This window comes from Drosophila santomea, chromosome 2R, assembly GCF_016746245.2.
Source record: "Drosophila santomea strain STO CAGO 1482 chromosome 2R, Prin_Dsan_1.1, whole genome shotgun sequence".
In the NCBI taxonomy this organism is placed as follows: Eukaryota; Metazoa; Arthropoda; class Insecta; order Diptera; family Drosophilidae; genus Drosophila; species Drosophila santomea.
In genome coordinates, this window is record NC_053017.2 from 7,686,190 (window position 1) to 7,706,384 (window position 20,195).

Here is a 20,195-nt window from a genome sequence, read left to right on the forward strand (position 1 = left end):
TATCACTTGCCTAACTTGATTCGTTCCCTCTTTTCTAGGCTTCCTGCAAATCGAAAACAGTCGCGAGGAGGATCAGGGCAAATACGAATGTGTAGCTGAGAATTCAATGGGCACGGAGCACTCGAAGGCCACCAATTTGTATGTGAAAGTCCGTCGTGTTCCGCCCACCTTCTCCCGCCCACCAGAGAGCATCAGTGAGGTGATGTTGGGATCCAATCTGAATCTATCCTGCATAGCCGTCGGCTCACCCATGCCTCATGTCAAGTGGATGAAGGGTATGTCAAATGGTTGTACATGATTATTTTCCAATGCTCAGTTACTGTACCCCTATTCAGGCTCCGAAGATCTGACTCCCGAGAATGAGATGCCAATCGGGCGAAATGTCCTGCAGCTGATCAATATCCAGGAGAGCGCCAACTACACTTGCATAGCGGCCTCCACGTTGGGCCAAATCGATTCCGTTTCGGTGGTTAAAGTGCAATGTAAGTGGAGGTCTTAGAGTGCTCAACCATTTACCAGTATTCACTTGGTAAACTGAAAATCTTCCACAGCTCTGCCCACCGCACCCACCGATGTGCAAATCTCCGAGGTGACCGCCACTTCGGTGCGTCTGGAGTGGTCGTACAAAGGTCCCGAGGACTTGCAGTATTACGTGATCCAGTACAAGCCGAAGAACGCCAACCAGGCCTTCAGCGAGATTAGCGGCATCATCACCATGTACTATGTGGTCCGCGCCCTGAGTCCCTACACGGAGTACGAGTTCTACGTGATAGCCGTGAACAATATTGGACGCGGACCACCCTCGGCTCCAGCGACATGTACCACCGGTGAGACAAGTAAGTATCGCGGATGTGGGGATGCCCCCCTCTTTATTTTCCGAGGACATTTAACTAACTGCTGCCTTCTCTCGCCTTGTCGTCTTTCACATGCTACACAAAAGGACTTTTAACCAATTTCATTTTGAATTTCGAGTGCTTAGATCCGTTTTTATTTGCCTTGGTCCATTATGTCGGCAATCGTACTAACCCTTCTTGAAAATGTCTATTTGCTCTCTCTCTCTCTATTTCTCTCTGTCTCGCTTTCTACATGACATTGCCTTCTCAGGCGATTTCTCATTCGGTGGCACAAGTAAGTATCCTTGGCAAACAAAATTTTATGGTTGGCCAAAAATTGGCAAAACAATTTCAATAACAATTGTTGAGCAGCGCAAATCCGACCCGAAAAATGTGAAAAGGGTATAAAAAGTAGAAAAAGTACAAAAAGTAAAATGGAGCAAAGAAAGCGGAATAACAAGTAGCTAGATAGAATCAAAGGTAAATGCAATGTAAAAAAATCGTTGCATACGCAGCTGCGAAACAGAACCACGCGTCCTGGCGATATCCTGACGTATGCGCGTGAGGGGATGGGTGCGGGGTGGCGCCGCAGCTGGGGCTATGGGGCATATCCTCCCTCCCCCGTAAGTCCCATAAAGTTTGCATTGTTATGCGTTCGTTTGGATGCGGATGGCTGTGTGTGCGTGTGTGTGTGTTGGGTGCATGCAACGCTGTTTTAGTCCTGGCAATTCCCGCGTAAGCGTGCGCTTGTCTGACATGCCTTTCCGGCTACTTCAGCTTTTTCTGTGCCCTCACAGGGTGTCCCAGCAGCTAGTAGCCCTGTATCACTGGCTTGGCCCTTACATCTATAGAGTATAGTTTATACAAAGTTCTGTGGAAATACTCCAACATTATTCTGAGGCTAAGGCTGACTTAGCAGTTTTATGATCCATACGCTAATTCTAACAAGCTATTCTCTTTTTAATGTCCTTCTTACCTTCGAATTGCTAGTGAGAAATCAATTGGAAGAGGGTCCGTATGAAAGGGTATTTCGCAATTCGGGCAACTCGCTTGTTCCAGAAACAGCAGCAGCTGCAGTTGCATTTTTACCAGCAGATCCAAGAGCGTGTCGTACAAAAGTTGGAAACTTTTATTGCCGCAATTATGCTTATCGCTGCCCAATATCGTTTCGAAATAATATTCCGATGGCCACGTTTATGGGCGCTTAAAGCTGGGCTCCAGACGGGCATCCCACAGGACGGGCATCAGCAGGTCAACGTAATGCTTAACACGTGTCACTGGCTTAGGTAGCAGATGAGCCAAGTGGGTAATCCTAGGGTTTTCTCATGGCTAGTAACGCTGCACTACAAAGAAGAGAAGTGCTTTAGCTGAAATGGGGAGAAACGTAAGGTAGAGGCCACTTAAGCACCTGTGTCCGGAAACATATACTACTTCAGCGGTAAGTTCTCAAAGTGTTAACAATTCGTATTTTAAACTGAACCAAGCATCTCCTAATTCTTTATTGAAATGGAAACTATAAGAACTTAGAGTAAAATGCAAACGCCTTTCAATGGATACACAGAATTGACCATTGTATTGATATACATATGTATATATCTGCCACCCAGCTTGGATAGCTTCTTAGCAGTCACAAGGCAGCAGTGAATTTGCAGGAGATTCTGCTTCTGCATTTGGTAAGCCTACTCATTAATGTTTGTGAAAGCGTTTGAAAGCAGAAGCTGTTTTTGAGGGGCAGTAATCAAAACCCACATTTTAAGTGCGGACCGCAATCGGGTCTGAGGCGAGAATTCAACGAGTCTTGAGCATATCCTTTCGTCAAGTAATCAGATATATGGCTTGCACATGCTCCTCCTGCCTCCAAACCTTGTGCGGATGAAGATGGGAGCGGAGCTGGGGATGGGGATGGGGTCTACGATTTAGTGCTGTGAGCTGGTGCTATAAGGAGTAGGCGTGTGCGCTGGCATGCAAGGATACATATTAATGGAGCGTATCCGTATGTAATGGATATGCCCTTAAATGCAACTTACGTGATGCCCTGCATCCTGCTCCTCTACACACACACACACACCCAGACAGGGCTTTACAAGGGCTGGGAGGAAATTTTTGTCTGAATCTATCGGTGAAGCGGTGTGTGCGAGCTGCATGCAAATCTTGGCTATAACAAGCAATGGACCAGGCCAACACACACTCGCAATTGGGGGTAGCACTTGGGTAACAGATGAGATGACTGCGATATAAATTGTGGATAAAACTGCTGCTGCACCGTTTGTGGATATTGCAGTAAAATTGTGAGAAATTGGAATTTATTGATTGGCCATTAACCAATCGGGTTACGAATCGGTTACACACACACCACACATACCACACCCACCCATATCACACATAAGGAAAATTGAGTGATGGAGAATTCTACCACTAATTGCCATTCATGATGGGGCTGCTTGGTGGGGTTATCTTTTTCGCTGGCAAGGGGGCGCCGTGGCATCAGAATGCCACCGTTGATTTCGCGGCTGACAATGCAGTTGACCGACAAATTTCTAAAATGCATGCAAATGCATGACGAATAGCTAGATTCATGCTTCGCGGAAAATCATTTTTTTGGGGCCGTGGTGGCGGCGAGCTCACACAAAAATCAGTTTATAAATGCAAAATTCTCTCTATAACAGCCGCTAGGCTCCAACGCGCCATAACAATTTGCCGAATTTTCCCCGGAAATGCAGACCCCAGCGCCCCCATTCCCACTGACCTCCACTTCCACCTCCATTTCGACCTCCAACTCCTGCGACCATGAAACGCGACATGAAATACGCATCTCCAGCAGCAGGAGCAGAAGCTAAAACAACAACGGAGCGTACATTGGAAAAACAAATTGTGATGGATGGGGATTGTTTGCTTTGCAAAACATTTGCGATGCCCTAATGCCACAGAAAGCGCCCGAAAAAACCCCCTCTTCGCCTCCTGGCTTCACTAGTTTCTCGATAATGGCATTTGTTTGTCGCTGTGCGCATTTCGCCCCAGAAAATCATTTAACAAAATTGCATATTTATGATTTTTGGGGGGAAATCGGGATGAATGCAGTGTTGAGCGGGCGGGCAGCATATTCTAAAATCATTTAACATAGCCAGGAAGCTGAAACTAAAACATGTTCCGAATAGTCAAAAATTGGTTGTATGCATTTAAAAGCTACATTTAACACTTTGTGGCGAAGAATGTAGCGTTTAGGTAAGCAACTTACAGGGAAATTATGGCAGTTTTCATTGGTGCATGCTATTCATCTATTTCTGTTAATAAGTAAACATAATTTGAGCTATGCAGATTTGTAGTTACATAAAGTAAACAAAAATGTAGTTATGGGGACATTATTATGAAAGAGTTGTTATCTAATCGAGTTCTGGTTTGGCTAGTGTAACCCACAGCCATTGCAAATAACCCTCAGGACTCCGAAGCCGGTAACCAATGCGTTTTCATAGGGCCATGTATTTTCGAAATTCGCTTAGCCAGGCCACATACATATCTGGTGTGCAAGCGGCCATCCCATCCCAGCCAGCCTTTGTTATATGCCCAACCTTTGTCACGACAATGCTAATATAACCCATTTCCCGTTTCTGTCTTCCCCCTTCGACTGCAGAAATGGAAAGTGCACCACGTAATGTCCAAGTGCGCACGCTGAGCTCGTCCACGATGGTTATTACTTGGGAACCACCAGAGACGCCCAATGGACAAGTGACCGTAAGTACCTGGCATCAAGTGCGCATATTAAACGATAAGATCCGGCGTCCAAAGTCCGGACTCCGGACTCCGGGCTCCGGTCTCCGGGTTCGGAACCCGTATCCCAAAACCGGTTGCCCTCTGCCCGCAGCCCGCAACCCGCAGCCCGTAGCCTGGAGGCCGGAGTCCGACCAACGCACTTTGTCACGTCAGGCCCAATGGCTCGAATGGGTCGAATGGAGGGGCCCATCGAAGGGAAATTGGCAAAATGCCTTTAGCCATGTTCTGGGACACGAATGGCTGGCGGCCGTTCGTATGCAAATCCTAGACACCTGTCTACGGGTCTCCATTCCGAGTCGGCAATCGCTGTGGTCTCTCTGGGCATTTTAGGCTCACAAATCTCCCAGCAGCAGCAATATATCATTTTCGGTTTATCAGTTAATGAAAGGTGAAAATCGGATTTGGAGTTTAGACATCCAATGGCTTCAATTTCGTAGATCTGCTGCGTTTGAGATCGTATTTTAATCTTGCATCTGTTAAGCGCTACTTAAAGTGGTTTTAACAATTTCAGTCTCAGCTCAAGTTTTAACTCAGTAAGTAGAGATTAAAATGTTAAAAAGAATTATTGAAAAAGAAGAATCATTTTAATATATTTCTGTCAAATATGCAATATCGTCCTAAATTCCATTTAACTATTTATACCTGTTACTCGTAGAGTAAAAGGGTATACTAGATTCCTTGAAAAGTATGTCGCAGGCAGAAGGAAGCGTTTCCGACCACATAAAGTATATACATTCTTGATAACGATCATGTCCGTTTGTCCGTTTGTCCGTCCGTATGAACGTCGAGATCTCAGGAACTATAAAAGCTAGAAAGTTGAGATTCAGCATGGAGACTTCAGAGACATAGACGCAGCGCAAGTCTTAACTGTCAGTGACAGGTACCAGATAGTCGGGGATCTCGACTATAGCGTTCTCTCTTTTTTTTCTGCTAGACTTGCTCTTGTGATTCGAGGACATTTCTAATATGTACCATCCGTTAGCGTTACATTCATAAAATATAAGCATATCTGTATGGAACACGAAGCCTCTAACTCCTTCACACTTTCGCTTGATCAAAACAGGGCTACAAGGTGTACTACACGACCAATTCGAATCAGCCGGAGGCCTCGTGGAACTCGCAGATGGTCGACAATAGCGAACTGACCACAGTCTCGGAGCTAACGCCCCACGCCATCTACACGGTGAGGGTTCAGGCCTACACATCGATGGGAGCCGGTCCAATGTCCACGCCGGTCCAGGTGAAGGCCCAGCAAGGTAAGCTAAGCCAAATTGATTGGGCCATCAGCTCCAATTAGGCACATGAAATACACACAACACTCACACTCGCACACAAACACACACGCCGAAACGCACACATGCACGCATTTTGAATCGGGGACATTTTGCAATTTAATTGCTCAACTCAATCTGCCCACATAGATCACACCAATTATTTAATTATAATACAAAATGTCAGGCGAAACGTGTGTCCGTTCAATGAAATATTTATCTCCGTCCGAGCAAAACACCGACTGCACTTGTGGGCATGTCCGGCAGATATTCATTAACTGCTGCAATCAGTGGATGTGCATACATGTATACAAGTATCTGTATCTGTATCTGCATCTGTATTTGTATCTGTGTGTATGCGATTCTATTGCATGCAAAAGCACTGACCGGAGTGCATCTGGGCGCTTAGGTGGGGGCGTGGCCAGTCGGACTGACTTACTGCTGGTTGCGGCCATCTTAAGAAGCTTTAAGTGCAACAATAACTAACAAAACAGGGACTCAACTTTGAACTGCGCCAACTTATTACTCCGGGTCATGTAAGCTGCAAAATATGTCCGCTTCCTTTTAGGGTCGGACGTGACTTTGAGTTGTGGTTTAATTAGGGAATGTAACTTTTTAAGCCAATCTTTGTACATACAAAGCCGTTTGGCAGTTCGAAATGATTTCGTTTAATTCAATAAACCGAAATCTTTAAAGCGATGGCACGCCTCTTCTTCTTTGGCTCCCCTGGGGAGCAGGAATATTTGAAAATTGATAATCATTTTCTGCCCGGGTTTTCCCAGTTGGTTGCCGTGGTGAGCGGCGAAATATTCAAAAATATAGAATGGGCCGGGTGGGTTATTCGATGTTTGAATAGATGGACACATCTCAATCAATTTCATACCAAAACCAAATAGGAATTCAAAATGCTGATGCAGTGATTGGTGTGCGTGTGTCACCTCATCAGTATCAGGCGGCATTCTGAATTGGAAACCGAATCGGAATCGCTATCGCTTGGATCCATCGGCATGCAAACAAATGCCCCACATTGATTTGTTTGTATTTTATTTAATTTCCGTAATTTCCGTTTCATTATAACCAAACCAAAAACCAAATGCAATTCCCAACCGGCAAACAACGCACATCAACCCCTCGACGCCCCAACTCCCAAAAATATACCCGAAAACGCCGGAATATGAAATACGGATATGTCTACAAAGGTGTGCCATCGCAACCGAGCAATTTCCGGGCAACCGATATCGGCGAGACCGCAGTCACACTGCAATGGACCAAGCCGACGCATTCCAGCGAGAACATCGTGCACTACGAGCTCTACTGGAATGACACATACGCCAATCAGGCCCATCACAAGTGAGTCAAATCCGAACGATGAAATCCGAAACCCCACATAGAGCACTACTAAACCATGTGCTCCTCTTGCAGGCGCATTTCCAACTCGGAGGCGTATACCCTCGACGGACTGTACCCCGATACCCTCTACTACATCTGGCTGGCTGCAAGGTCGCAGCGGGGCGAGGGGGCCACCACCCCACCCATTCCGGTGCGCACCAAGCAATATGGTAAGTTGGCCAATCCGGCACTTAGCTGCGTAACTCCTTAAGTTAGTTCGAAACGCCGTAGACGTACAAGTTTCCATAGGCTTAAGTGCAGCGACAAGACTGATTGATTTCTATACGAGTCCACATATATATGATATATTAACCCCGATACATTGAACATGTGTCCATAAACATGTAGTTGATTATTCAGTTACTACCCTCGAAACCAAAATGTCTGAGTGCGAAATAACTTTTATTGAGTTGTGCCTTCGTGGAATCAGGTAAAGAGTGAGTGAATGCAGTGAATACATGATTTTGGATGAGTGTTTCTGGTGTGCACTGAGTTTTATGCACCCAACCTCTCATATCTTGACTATATATACCAATATACCAATATATACACATATATATATATATATTTAAATTGTTTGATATGTAATCGTTCTTGTTACTTGCAAGTTAGTTCTAAGTTTTAGTTCCTTAGATTATAAACTCTTGAATCCAACTAGAAACATTTTATTAGTTAGTTTGTACAAAACCACACTGATTACAAATACCTTACATAGATTACACATATATACGCAACATACATACATAGATATAAGACTTCTAGCATTACACACATAGAACAGAATAAACCATATATTACAAATTAGAGTTTGGCAAACCGCAGCATTGTTTAATTGAACTGATATCCAAATGAAGAAAATAAATGATTATTCCCTAAATATTTGCAAACTTTATACAACAATGCCACTGCGATCTGTTCAACTAATCCAAAACCAGACCAAATCCCACTGAACAACTGAGCCAACAGTCCACACTCACTTCAGACACAGAATTAGGCCCGCACCAAAAACACCTATTTCGTTTAAGTTGAGAAGCAAGCTGCACGATAATGTAATGCAAAATATGTGGGAAAATGCTAGAATATGAAAAGTAACCAATCTGTTATGGCACGCATACTTGAATTTGTGTATTGTGCAATGCCCGATTATATTCCATTTATTATTTGTGGCTCGCTGAGTGTTGAATCATGTAAATTGTGCCCAAACAATTTCCAACTTTAGACCACTATTTAAGTGCTAAAGTTCCTAATGCACTTCGCACATTGCACCAAGCACACTGCACACTGCACCAAAGCACTGAAACCACAAAACCGAAAACCGAAAATTCCTTAACTTCTCGTCTGCATCAGTGTCTAGAAAATTGATTTTGAATGATATTTTAATAGAGCGGCGCGAAGACAAACGCCGGAAGTGCAAAGTTCTTGGCAGCGGCATAAATATCACTTTTGGTTTCCATATTTGCACGTTTTGCATACTCGCATAATTAAAATGTAAATGGTTGTCTGTCTGTGCAACGCCACTTATTGTGGCTCAGACGGTTGCCATGAAGAAAAGCCACAAAGTTATTTTGGAACTGTACGTAGTTTGTAGTTTGAGCTTAAAGTTCAGTTGCTCGCCGAATATTGCCGAAATACTAGATGCCCAATTACATTGTATTCCCATTTGAATGGTGCCCAGGGCACTCAAGTTGTTCAGTTGAATAAATCATTTGCCATAGCAAGTCTGCCTTTAAAATCGGCGCATTTTCAGATCCTTGGTTTCGTAGTTTATTGGGTTTTAGTTGTAACTCTCTTTATGTACCAGAGTATGCTAAATTCGAATGGTTTATGCAAATGAATGTCTTTCGTGTGTATGTAGATGTTGTTGCCTGAATGCTTAGTTAACGTTTATTTATTGTTTTTCAAGCTATGCATGCCGTGGATTGCCCTTCCGTAGTAGATAGTTGGGAAATGTTTCAGCTCAAAAAGTCGTTACCAAAAAATATGCACAAATTATTGACGGACGCAAAAGGAGTCAACATTATTTGCATAAACCATTGGAAATCTGTCTTGATATTCGAATTTATGTTTTGATATTTTTATGCCTATATAAACCATGTTATACCATATGATTTAATATTATTTCGCTTTACGGCTTTTTCGTTTCATGTTACCCCTTTTACTTTGGTTTGACAAAATATCTTTCGTATTCTCTGCGCTAATTGCTGAACGCTATGAAAACCAACTCTCATATCCAAAACCTTGGCTATGCATCAACATCAATGAACCCCCATAAACCCAATCAAATCAATGCACACACAAATACGTTCCGTTCCCATCTATGTAATTAGTACCAGGTGCTCCGCCTCGAAATATCACCGCCATAGCCACCAGCTCGACGACCATATCCCTGAACTGGCTGCCTCCGCCCGTCGAGCGGTCGAACGGCCGGATCATATACTATAAGGTGTTCTTCGTGGAGGTGGGTCGCGAAGACGACGAGGCCACCACCTTGACCCTCAATATGACCAGCATTGTGCTGGACGAGCTGAAGCGCTGGACAGAGTACAAGATCTGGGTGCTGGCCGGCACCTCAGTAGGGGATGGGCCGCGGTCGCATCCCATAATTTTGCGCACCCAAGAGGATGGTATGTATGCCCATAACGATCTTACCTAAGCGTAAGTCCAATCGTAAACTTTCGTTTCGTTTCTCCTTTTAGTTACCTATTTACCTATTTTTATTTATAAATACCCCTTAGTTATACTCTTAGTTTTACACTTGTCCTAAATTATGTTTGCTATTTTCTTATCTCGTTACCATTATCATCATCCCCTGAAAAGTACCAACCTGAAACTAATCGAACTTTGTACAATTTTTGAATTTTGATATCGGGAGCATTCACCACAGGAACTGCTGAACACTATGGAGCGTTATCTGATATATATGAAGATATCTATATATATTTTTTTTTCAACCCAATTTAACCTTTTTAGTTAACGTGGTTTTGCCTCAATTACCAATCAGCTGTATATAAAGGTTTTGAAGCGACTAAAATTTTGATTTGTAGTCTAGCCCAAAGTATTATTTTATTGAATTCAAAGTCCGTCCGAATATGGCTAATCAGACCAGTAATAAGTTCTTTGCGAAATGTAAGAGATCTACGGTTTTCATTTATATTTATGATCGGCAATCGCAACTTCAATTATTTGCCATCTGGTCTGATAATTTAACCAGCATAAGCACAATTATGATCGCTTGGGATCCATTGGATATAGATTCGTATTGTTGAAAGCCACATATTTAATGTCTTTTAGCACCCAAACCTTGTCTTATTAAGTTTATATATTTATGATATTTTACGACCTTCTTACGTTATTATTTGTGAGAAATCGTTTTTATATTTCACTGAAATTTTAAAAATCTACAAAATTATATTATTGGCACTATGAAATTGCATATTTTTTGGCGCAATTTTTGACTACTTTTTTGCACAAAATCTCTTACGAAAAAAGAAATATCTCTTTTTAGAAGAACTCCTATGTATTGTGTACTATATGCAAGCAAACATATTTTTGATCCTTTCACTTCTTGACTCGCAATCGTCTCGAGAAATGCACAACACCAAGATATATCTCTTAATACAACTAAAGAATCGAATTTTATAAATAACTATTTTTGAATATAATGCATCAATTGTTTGTGGTAATTTGTAAAGCACCAAAAATCGCCATGAACTCCATGTAATCTTTTTGTATTTTTGGCATTTTCATATAGTTTTTGTAAGCACAACCTTAACAACACGAACCTAATGCCCAAAACCAATACACAAATTTGATTTTAGGTTGTTTGCTTTAAATATTTTATTTATTTATTTGCATAATTAAATGTATGCAATTATAAATGTAAACACAACACACATACCTTAACGGAGGCGGCGGCTCTGGCCATAATAACCCTCTTTTTGAGCCCAATAAATTTCCCGCACATATTTCACTTTTTTATTGCGATGTTTACTCAACGCAAATAGCGCAAAATGTTTCGCTCTATTTGTTTATTATTTTTTTCTCAATTCACGCTCACCTGCAAACACACCTTTGCCAGTACATCTACATGTGTGATATTTACATAAGTGCATACATATTTAATAACGTTTGCTAAAGCTCGGTGTACTATAATTTTGAGCTCTACCCCTATCTGTTTGGTTTTTGGCACACGGTTTTTGCACTTTGTCACCAGTGAAGCTCCTCACATCCCGATCCCACCACGAATGCCCAAAAGCCCCGCAAATGTCGCACGTTTTTAAATGGGTTTTGTTTTTTGTTACTGCTATGCAAATAGCGAATCCAGCACAGCAAATGGCAAATCCTTAAATTGATTTCTGCACAAAATTAACCGAACTTTTTATTTACGCACATAATTTTGTATATTTTGTGTTGTTGACCCACTTTATTAAGTTTTATTTGCAATCACCTGCATGTTTGCACAGTTAACACATTTGCATATTTGCAATTTTCATCGTTGGCACCTGCCTCTACCATTTTTTTGTCCGATCGAAATGTTTTTTGTTCCATAATTTTAATACTTAATTTGTTCAAGTATTACGTTGAACTTCAGTGGTATTGACCAGTGGTTCAAGACCAAAACAAGAGAGAACGCTATAGTCGAGTTCCCCGACTATCTGATACCCGTTACTCAGCTAGTGGAAGGGAGAAGGAGAGTCTTAAACACAATTTTTGGCGGTTTGTAGGCGTTATAGTGGGCGTGGCAGAAAGTTTTTTGGCAAATCGATAGAAATTTATAAGACCAATATAAAAATGAAAAAATATCAAAACATTTTTCAAAAGTGTGGGCGTAGCAGCTTTGGGCGGTTTGAGGGCGTTAGAGTGGGCGTGGCAAAAAGTTTTTTGGTAAATCGATAGAAAATTACAAGACTAATACAAAAATGAAAAAATTTCAAAACATTTTTCAAAAGTGTGGGCGTGGCAGTTTTGGGCGGTTTGTGGGCGTTAGAGTGGGCGTGGCAACATGAATCGACAAACTTGCGCTGCTTCTATGTCTCTGGAGTCTGTATGCTTAATCTCAACTTTCTAGCTTTTGTAGTTCCTGAGATCTCGACGTTCATACGGACGGACAGACGGACAGACGGACAGACGGACAGACGGACAGACGGACGGACAGACGGACATGGCCAAATCGACTCGGCTATTGATCCTGATCAAGAATATATATACTTTATATGGTCGGAAACGCTTCCTTCTGCCTGTTACATACTTTTCAACGAATCTAGTATACCCTTTTACTCTACGAGTAACGGGTATAAATAGATCACCTCAATGTAGCTTTCTTTCAATCCCAATATACAATACTTTTGTTCTCGCTCTTGAATTCCTTGCGAAAAACATCCATTCTGATTTAAACAACCTTATATACTATGTACCTTCATTTGCTTGTTAGCTGTTAACTTGCCTGTACGACAGCAACCAGTTTTCTTTATAAACTACCTACTCAATTTGTGTGTTTTAAGAGCTCAACACCATCTGAGTGTGGTGGCCCTTCACTTCATTTTGATTTGGCTAAGCACTGTAAATTAAACGTACTTATTCGTAAGCACCTTTAGTGTACGTCTCACTCGCTCCCTCTCGGTGTCACACTTCTATATCTTAGCTCACTCTAGATGTTATAATAAGCCTAGTCTTAAGTCTCCAGCACCGATAGCACCGCACCTCATGCACAGGCACACACAATGCCAAATGGAAGGACACTTATGTAAATAGGTGGATATTTTCCACAGAAATCACTTGCAGGGCGCACAGAAAGAAAATATCACCGGTTGGAAACTTTACAGATCTATAAAAGTGTAGTCTCTAGTAATATAATCCCTTGTGGCGGTGTTTACATTTCATAATCGATTTCGAAGAGGGGAGATAACACTAGTCAGCCCACATGTCGGATACGTAATATTGCATTCCTTAAACTAAACGGCAAAATCCTCGCTTTGAACTAAAGAACCATCATAAAGAACTGAACTCATCCAGTCATATTTTCTCGCTATGCATTAACCCAGCAGCAACAAGAGCAGCACCAAAGCACGGCAACGGCATTGAGCTATCTGTGACTGACTTGAATTTCGTTTTAATTGTACTCAATTTGGCATATCCAGGGGCAAACGACCACATATCTCAAACCGAACCCGACTCCCTTCCGTTTCCTGCTTTCGCACTTGGAGCCAGCGGCTCACAAGCTGCAGTAGAAGCAGCTGGGCCAGCATTAAGGGTCAGCTCATGGTAGTGGTGCTGGTACTCAGTGTACATGGCACTGAATTTCTCTTTTTATCATGTTCTCGTACTCACTTTTATACCCTGTATTGTGCGAGCATATTGTGTTTTCCGAAAGCCATGACGTTGATAAGCAGATCTTGGACATATTTAAAAAGCCGAGAAGATGGAATTCATATTATAACGCTGCTTCTGACGAGTTTTGGAAAGCACAGTATGCTTTCTAACCACATACCAAGTTTCATATTTATCTGAAAGATATGTTTGTCATTTTATGTGAAGGAGAATTCGGGAACTATAATAAAATCATTTATATTTCGCTTTCTGCAAGATTCCATATCATCAGAAACATATTTCGGTCTGATAAATGTCATTTTTGGCTTAGAACAAAATACCGGGTATTCAATAATCGAGAGACGCGACTATTTCATTCCACTGGTTTTTCACTACTAATTTTTGTGTTTCGTATGTAGGGAGCGTATTTCGTTATGATGTGATGCGCTTGTTAGCTGCCACAGCACAAATGCAAATGCAAATGCATTCCACCTGTCTAAAGCTGGGCACTTGCTTTTCATTCTGCCACGGGTACCGCGTCCTCCTTCATGCACCCAGACACTCTCGCACCTGTCCTGCCCACGTATAGCCCGAAAAATAAAAAGTAAAAAATAAAATAATAAAAAAAAATAAATAAACAAACCATATAGAACACATACACATACCATATAACATATAGAAGGAAAATGTTAAAAAATGAGCACCTCGAGCATTGGAAGCTTAGCACGCGCTCCTTGCTTTGTTTGTTCCATTCAGCACGGAAAGGAGCACGGGGAAGAAACACAAAATAGAGAACACTTCTACGGTAGCGTTTTAATTATTTTATACTTTTAGTGCACTGTGGGGGCTGTCTTTTTGTGTGTGCAGGTATCTCACCTGGAGTGAATGGATGTGAAATGACAAAAAATGAGACAACGCTACGGCATTTGACCCCTTCCACCTGCTTTCTGATGAAAAAGTTAAGAAGAGCTGCCAGGCTGCAGGACACTAATGAAGCATAATTTAACTTTTTGCCCCGCCAGATGCATTTGAATAATTTGTATTATGCATTTATTTAACATTTTTAATGAACCCAAATGCAATGGTTGACGGCAAGAAACCGACGGTTGGGGAATTATTTTACAAATAACGAATGCTATACATATGTACAAAATTGTACAACATATGCGTTGCAGCGGATCTCAAATTTGACATTTTAGATTAACGCGTATTAAGCTAAAAATTATGCAAAAAATCATTAAATTCTTATTAAAAATTGTGATATCAACATCAGGTATTATAAGTTAGTAAAATGTATTTTAAGGTAGTCTTAAGCTTTGTATATAATTGGTGTGTTATCCTAAAACCAACTAAGGTAACTTAGGCGTACAACTTAAGTTAACCGATTAATAGCCAAATTTGGCTGCTTTGAAGCTACAAACTACCACATAAAGGAAGAAAAACAGTTTCAAAAGTCATAATAAGAACACTGTACAGTATCAAAACGGTGTGCCAACAAATATGTAGATTTTGTATCATGTTTTCCCTCTTCAGTTGTTCACCTTTCCTTTTCCGGATTTAAAACTATTTTTGTGCACTAGTTACCCTTTTTGGAACTGTATACTGTAAACTAAATACCTATATTTTATATCTTTTTTCACATACTATAAAAAACCAAATAACTTTGCTTGGCCACTCGCACCTTGCACCAATTGCTCTGTTTCGTGCACCTTTTTTTGAATGCAAATCAAAATGGAAAAAAACAAAAACAAAAATCATAAACCAAAATCTTTTTGAAACTTTTTGATGTGAATACGAAATTATTGCGAAATTTGATTTTTGAACGCAACCTTTAATGGATGGTGGTTTATATATATAATACATATAAAACATTTTAAAACTATTTAGAGAAAAAGAGTGAGTATATTTAATGGTTGACTATGTATTATGTTTAAGAATGCCCTATAGCAAAACTATTTATTCTATACAATACATCTCTATTTCTATACCTATACTCTTTTTCCGAAAAACATTTTTTTGAATTGGTCCAAAATCATTCGACCGATAACTAAAACAAATCACATGTCTTCTGTTTTTTGATATGTTTCTCTATTTCAACGATTTTTGATAAATCTTATCAAACCATTTAAGAGGTCGACAAGGATTTTTGATGCTCCTGAAGGCAGCACACGTGTATAAAAAATATATATAAACTATTTTTTGATTTTCCATTGTATGTTTTTTGCACACAACCAAGTAACAAATTTTTGAATGCTTACATGTTTGTTTTTGCTAAGTGAGACGAGTTGGACATCGAAGTCCAAGTGTTTCCGATACCCCATATTTTTGTGTACTTTTTTGACGCCTTACTCTTAAGTAATGGTCTATACTATAAAATATTTATATATCAAGGTATAATCTGCACCCCCTATAAACTGTGAGCACCAATTGAGCAACCCCTTCTATATGCAAACTATATAGCGCCTAAGCAGCACTTTGGTTGTTTGGTTCCTCCAGTTCCCCCTCCTAATTTTATTTAAATCTGTTTTTGTCTGTGTTGTGGTGATGGCATTGACTTGGAACTAGGTTTGTTCTGGCTCCGTACTTCCAACATATATCATATATGTATTACTTCTAGGGTCTAATATCTTAGTAATAGTTGCCATAGTTTTCTGTACTACAATGTTAAGTAAGTTAGTTGTAACCACCCTAGCCCATAAATTGGCATAAGTTAAGCTATCATTAATGTTAATATTTCAAGTTGTTTACACTATTGTGAGTGCTCTCATCTAATCGTCATTTTCCTCGTCGTTGCCTTTAGTGCCCGGCGATCCGCAAGATGTGAAGGCCACGCCTTTGAACTCCACATCGATCCATGTCAGCTGGAAGCCGCCTCTCGAAAAAGATCGCAATGGCATCATCCGTGGGTATCATATACACGCCCAGGAGCTGCGAGATGAGGTAAGCTTGTAGGCATTTTTTTGGATATTTAAACAAACGATTTCCCATAAGCTTCCGCTTCCTTACTTTACTATATTATTCATTTTGATTCACTTAAATCTTAATTTCGCAATCAGGGCAAGGGCTTTCTGAACGAACCTTTCAAGTTTGATGTGGTGGACACGCTGGAGTTCAATGTGACTGGCTTGCAGCCGGATACAAAGTACTCCATTCAGGTGGCGGCATTAACTCGTAAAGGGGACGGTGATCGGAGTGCAGCGATTGTGGTGAAAACCCCTGGCGGTGTGCCAGTTCGACCAACTGTGAGTCTGAAGATCATGGAGCGGGAACCGATCGTGTCCATCGAGCTAGAATGGGAGCGTCCGGCGCAGACCTACGGCGAATTGCGTGGCTATCGACTTCGGTGGGGCGTCAAGGACCAGGCTCTGAAGGAGGAGATGCTGTCAGGACCTCAGATGACCAAGAAACGCTTTGATAACCTGGAACGCGGAGTAGAATACGAATTCCGTGTGGCAGGCAGCAACCATATCGGTATTGGGCAAGAGACGGTGAAAATATTCCAAACACCAGAGGGAACACCAGGTGGACCGCCCTCAAACATCACCATTCGCTTCCAAACTCCGGATGTACTATGCGTGACCTGGGATCCACCAACTAGGGAGCACCGGAATGGCATAATCACCCGCTACGATGTTCAGTTTCACAAGAAAATCGATCATGGCCTTGGGTCCGAGAGAAATATGACTCTCCGGAAGGCGGTGTTCACCAATCTGGAGGAGAACACCGAGTATATCTTCCGGGTGAGGGCTTACACGAAGCAGGGAGCTGGTCCCTTTAGCGACAAGTTACTCGTGGAGACAGAACGTGACATGGGTCGAGCACCGATGTCCCTGCAGGCAGAGGCGACCTCGGAGCAAACGGCAGAGATCTGGTGGGAACCGGTAACAAGTCGTGGCAAGTTGCTCGGCTACAAGATCTTTTACACCATGACAGCTGTTGAGGATCTGGACGATTGGCAAACCAAAACCGTTGGACTCACAGAATCCGCTGATCTAGTTAATCTCGAGAAATTTGCCCAATATGCCGTGGCCATTGCGGCCAGGTTCAAGAACGGATTGGGACGTCTTAGTGAGAAGGTTACGGTACGAATCAAGCCGGAGGATGTGCCTCTTAATCTTCGTGCCCACGATGTGAGCACCCATTCGATGACCTTGAGTTGGTCACCACCCATTCGCCTAACTCCGGTCAACTACAAGATCAGCTTTGATGCAATGAAGGTGTTTGTGGACTCACAGGGATTCTCCCAGACCCAGATCGTTCCTAAGCGAGAGATCATCCTTAAGCACTATGTGAAGACCCACACGATCAACGAACTCAGTCCGTTTACCACCTACAATGTGAATGTGAGTGCCATTCCCTCGGATTATTCTTACCGCCCGCCTACAAAGATTACGGTCACAACGCAAATGGCTGCACCTCAGCCTATGGTAAAACCGGATTTCTACGGTGTTGTTAATGGAGAGGAAATTCTGGTGATACTGCCCCAGGCTTCTGAGGAATACGGACCCATATCGCACTATTATTTGGTGGTGGTCCCGGAGGACAAGTCCAACCTGCACAAGATACCCGATCAGTTCCTTACCGATGATCTCTTGCCGGGCAGGAACAAACCGGAGCGTCCGAATGCGCCGTACATTGCAGCCAAGTTCCCGCAGCGTTCCATTCCGTTCACCTTCCACCTGGGATCTGGTGATGACTATCATAACTTTACAAATCGCAAGTTGGAGCGAGAGAAGCGCTACCGCATCTTTGTGCGGGCGGTGGTGGATACGCCACAGAAGCACCTGTACACCTCCAGTCCCTTCTCCGAGTTTCTATCGCTGGACATGAGGGAAGCTCCGCCTGGTGAGCGGCCCCACCGACCCGATCCCAATTGGCCCGCGGAGCCGGAAGTATCGGTTAACCGCAACAAGGACGAGCCGGAGATTCTGTGGGTGGTGCTGCCCCTAATGGTGTCCACCTTCATCGTGTCCACCGCGCTGATTGTTCTCTGTGTGGTGAAGCGTCGCCGCCAGCCATGCAAGACTCCGGATCAGGCGGCCGTTACAAGGCCTTTGATGGCCGCTGACCTGGGAGCCGGACCTACTCCCAGCGATCCCGTTGACATGAGGCGCTTGAACTTCCAGACGCCCGGTATGATCTCCCATCCGCCCATACCCATATCTGAGTTTGCTAACCACATCGAACGGCTTAAGTCCAATGACAATCAGAAGTTTTCGCAGGAGTACGAAAGCATTGAGCCGGGCCAGCAGTTCACTTGGGATAACTCCAATCTGGAGCACAACAAGTCCAAAAACCGCTATGCCAATGTCACCGCCTACGATCATTCACGTGTCCAGTTGCCAGCGGTGGAGGGTGTGGTTGGGTCAGATTACATTAATGCCAATTACTGTGACGGCTATCGGAAGCACAATGCCTATGTGGCAACCCAAGGTCCGTTGCAAGAGACCTTTGTTGACTTCTGGCGCATGTGTTGGGAACTGAAAACGGCTACTATTGTGATGATGACGCGATTGGAGGAACGAACACGCATTAAGTGCGATCAGTATTGGCCCACTCGTGGAACCGAGACCTATGGCCAGATCTTTGTGACCATCACAGAGACCCAGGAACTGGCCACCTACAGCATCCGTACGTTCCAGCTGTGCCGGCAGGGCTTCAACGATCGGCGAGAGATCAAGCAGCTGCAGTTCACCGCCTGGCCAGATCATGGAGTGCCCGATCATCCGGCTCCCTTCCTTCAATTCTTACGTCGGTGTCGCGCCCTTACGCCACCGGAATCTGGACCCGTAATTGTTCACTGCTCAGCTGGAGTGGGCCGAACTGGCTGTTACATTGTAATCGATTCGATGTTGGAACGAATGAAGCACGAGAAGATTATCGACATCTATGGACATGTAACCTGCTTACGGGCGCAACGAAACTACATGGTGCAGACGGAGGATCAGTATATCTTTATCCATGACGCCATCTTGGAGGCCATCATATGTGGGGTAACGGAGGTGCCGGCTCGCAATCTACACACCCACCTTCAAAAGCTACTGATCACGGAACCCGGCGAAACTATCTCGGGCATGGAGGTGGAGTTCAAGAAGCTTTCTAACGTCAAGATGGACTCGTCCAAGTTCGTAACGGCCAATCTGCCATGCAACAAGCACAAGAACCGCTTAGTCCATATTCTACCGTACGAATCCAGTCGCGTCTACCTGACCCCTATCCATGGAATCGAGGGAAGCGACTATGTCAACGCCAGCTTCATCGACGGCTATCGATACCGATCCGCTTACATCGCCGCACAGGGTCCTGTGCAGGATGCCGCTGAGGACTTTTGGCGCATGCTCTGGGAGCACAACTCCACCATTGTGGTCATGCTGACCAAGCTCAAGGAAATGGGCAGGGTAAGCCCCCTTCTTGCGCCATAATACAGTGATTATTTATATTCATTAACCACTACATCCGCAGGAGAAATGCTTCCAGTACTGGCCCCATGAGAGATCCGTACGCTATCAGTATTATGTCGTGGATCCCATTGCTGAGTACAACATGCCGCAGTACAAGCTGCGTGAATTTAAGGTGAGCACCAATCACTTTATTGTTGGCTTACAACATACAACTAATTTAATCATCC

The 20,195-nt window shown here is 43.0% G+C and overlaps 1 protein-coding gene across 8 annotated transcripts in view; it reads left to right on the forward strand.

Annotated features, from left to right (window-relative positions):
• Positions 1 to 20,195, forward strand: part of LOC120446767 (tyrosine-protein phosphatase Lar) — a 118,004-nt gene that overhangs the window by 95,500 nt on the left and 2,309 nt on the right. For 3 of the 8 annotated variants that reach the window (XM_039627905.2, XM_039627904.2, XM_039627907.2), the window contains 12 exons: positions 39 to 275; positions 336 to 482; positions 552 to 827; positions 1,105 to 1,128; positions 4,462 to 4,562; positions 5,665 to 5,857; positions 7,072 to 7,222; positions 7,295 to 7,431; positions 9,589 to 9,885; positions 16,368 to 16,507; positions 16,624 to 19,965; positions 20,030 to 20,140. In XM_039627905.2, the coding sequence (XP_039483839.1) occupies positions 39 to 275; positions 336 to 482; positions 552 to 827; positions 1,105 to 1,128; positions 4,462 to 4,562; positions 5,665 to 5,857; positions 7,072 to 7,222; positions 7,295 to 7,431; positions 9,589 to 9,885; positions 16,368 to 16,507; positions 16,624 to 19,965; positions 20,030 to 20,140 (5,156 nt within the window). Of the gene's footprint in view, positions 1 to 38; positions 276 to 335; positions 483 to 551; positions 837 to 1,104; positions 1,129 to 4,461; positions 4,563 to 5,664; positions 5,858 to 7,071; positions 7,223 to 7,294; positions 7,432 to 9,588; positions 9,886 to 16,367; positions 16,508 to 16,623; positions 19,966 to 20,029; positions 20,141 to 20,195 lie in introns of all 8 variants that reach the window. The other 5 variants (XM_039627906.2, XM_039627908.2, XM_039627909.2 and 2 more) reach the window with 3 other exon arrangements.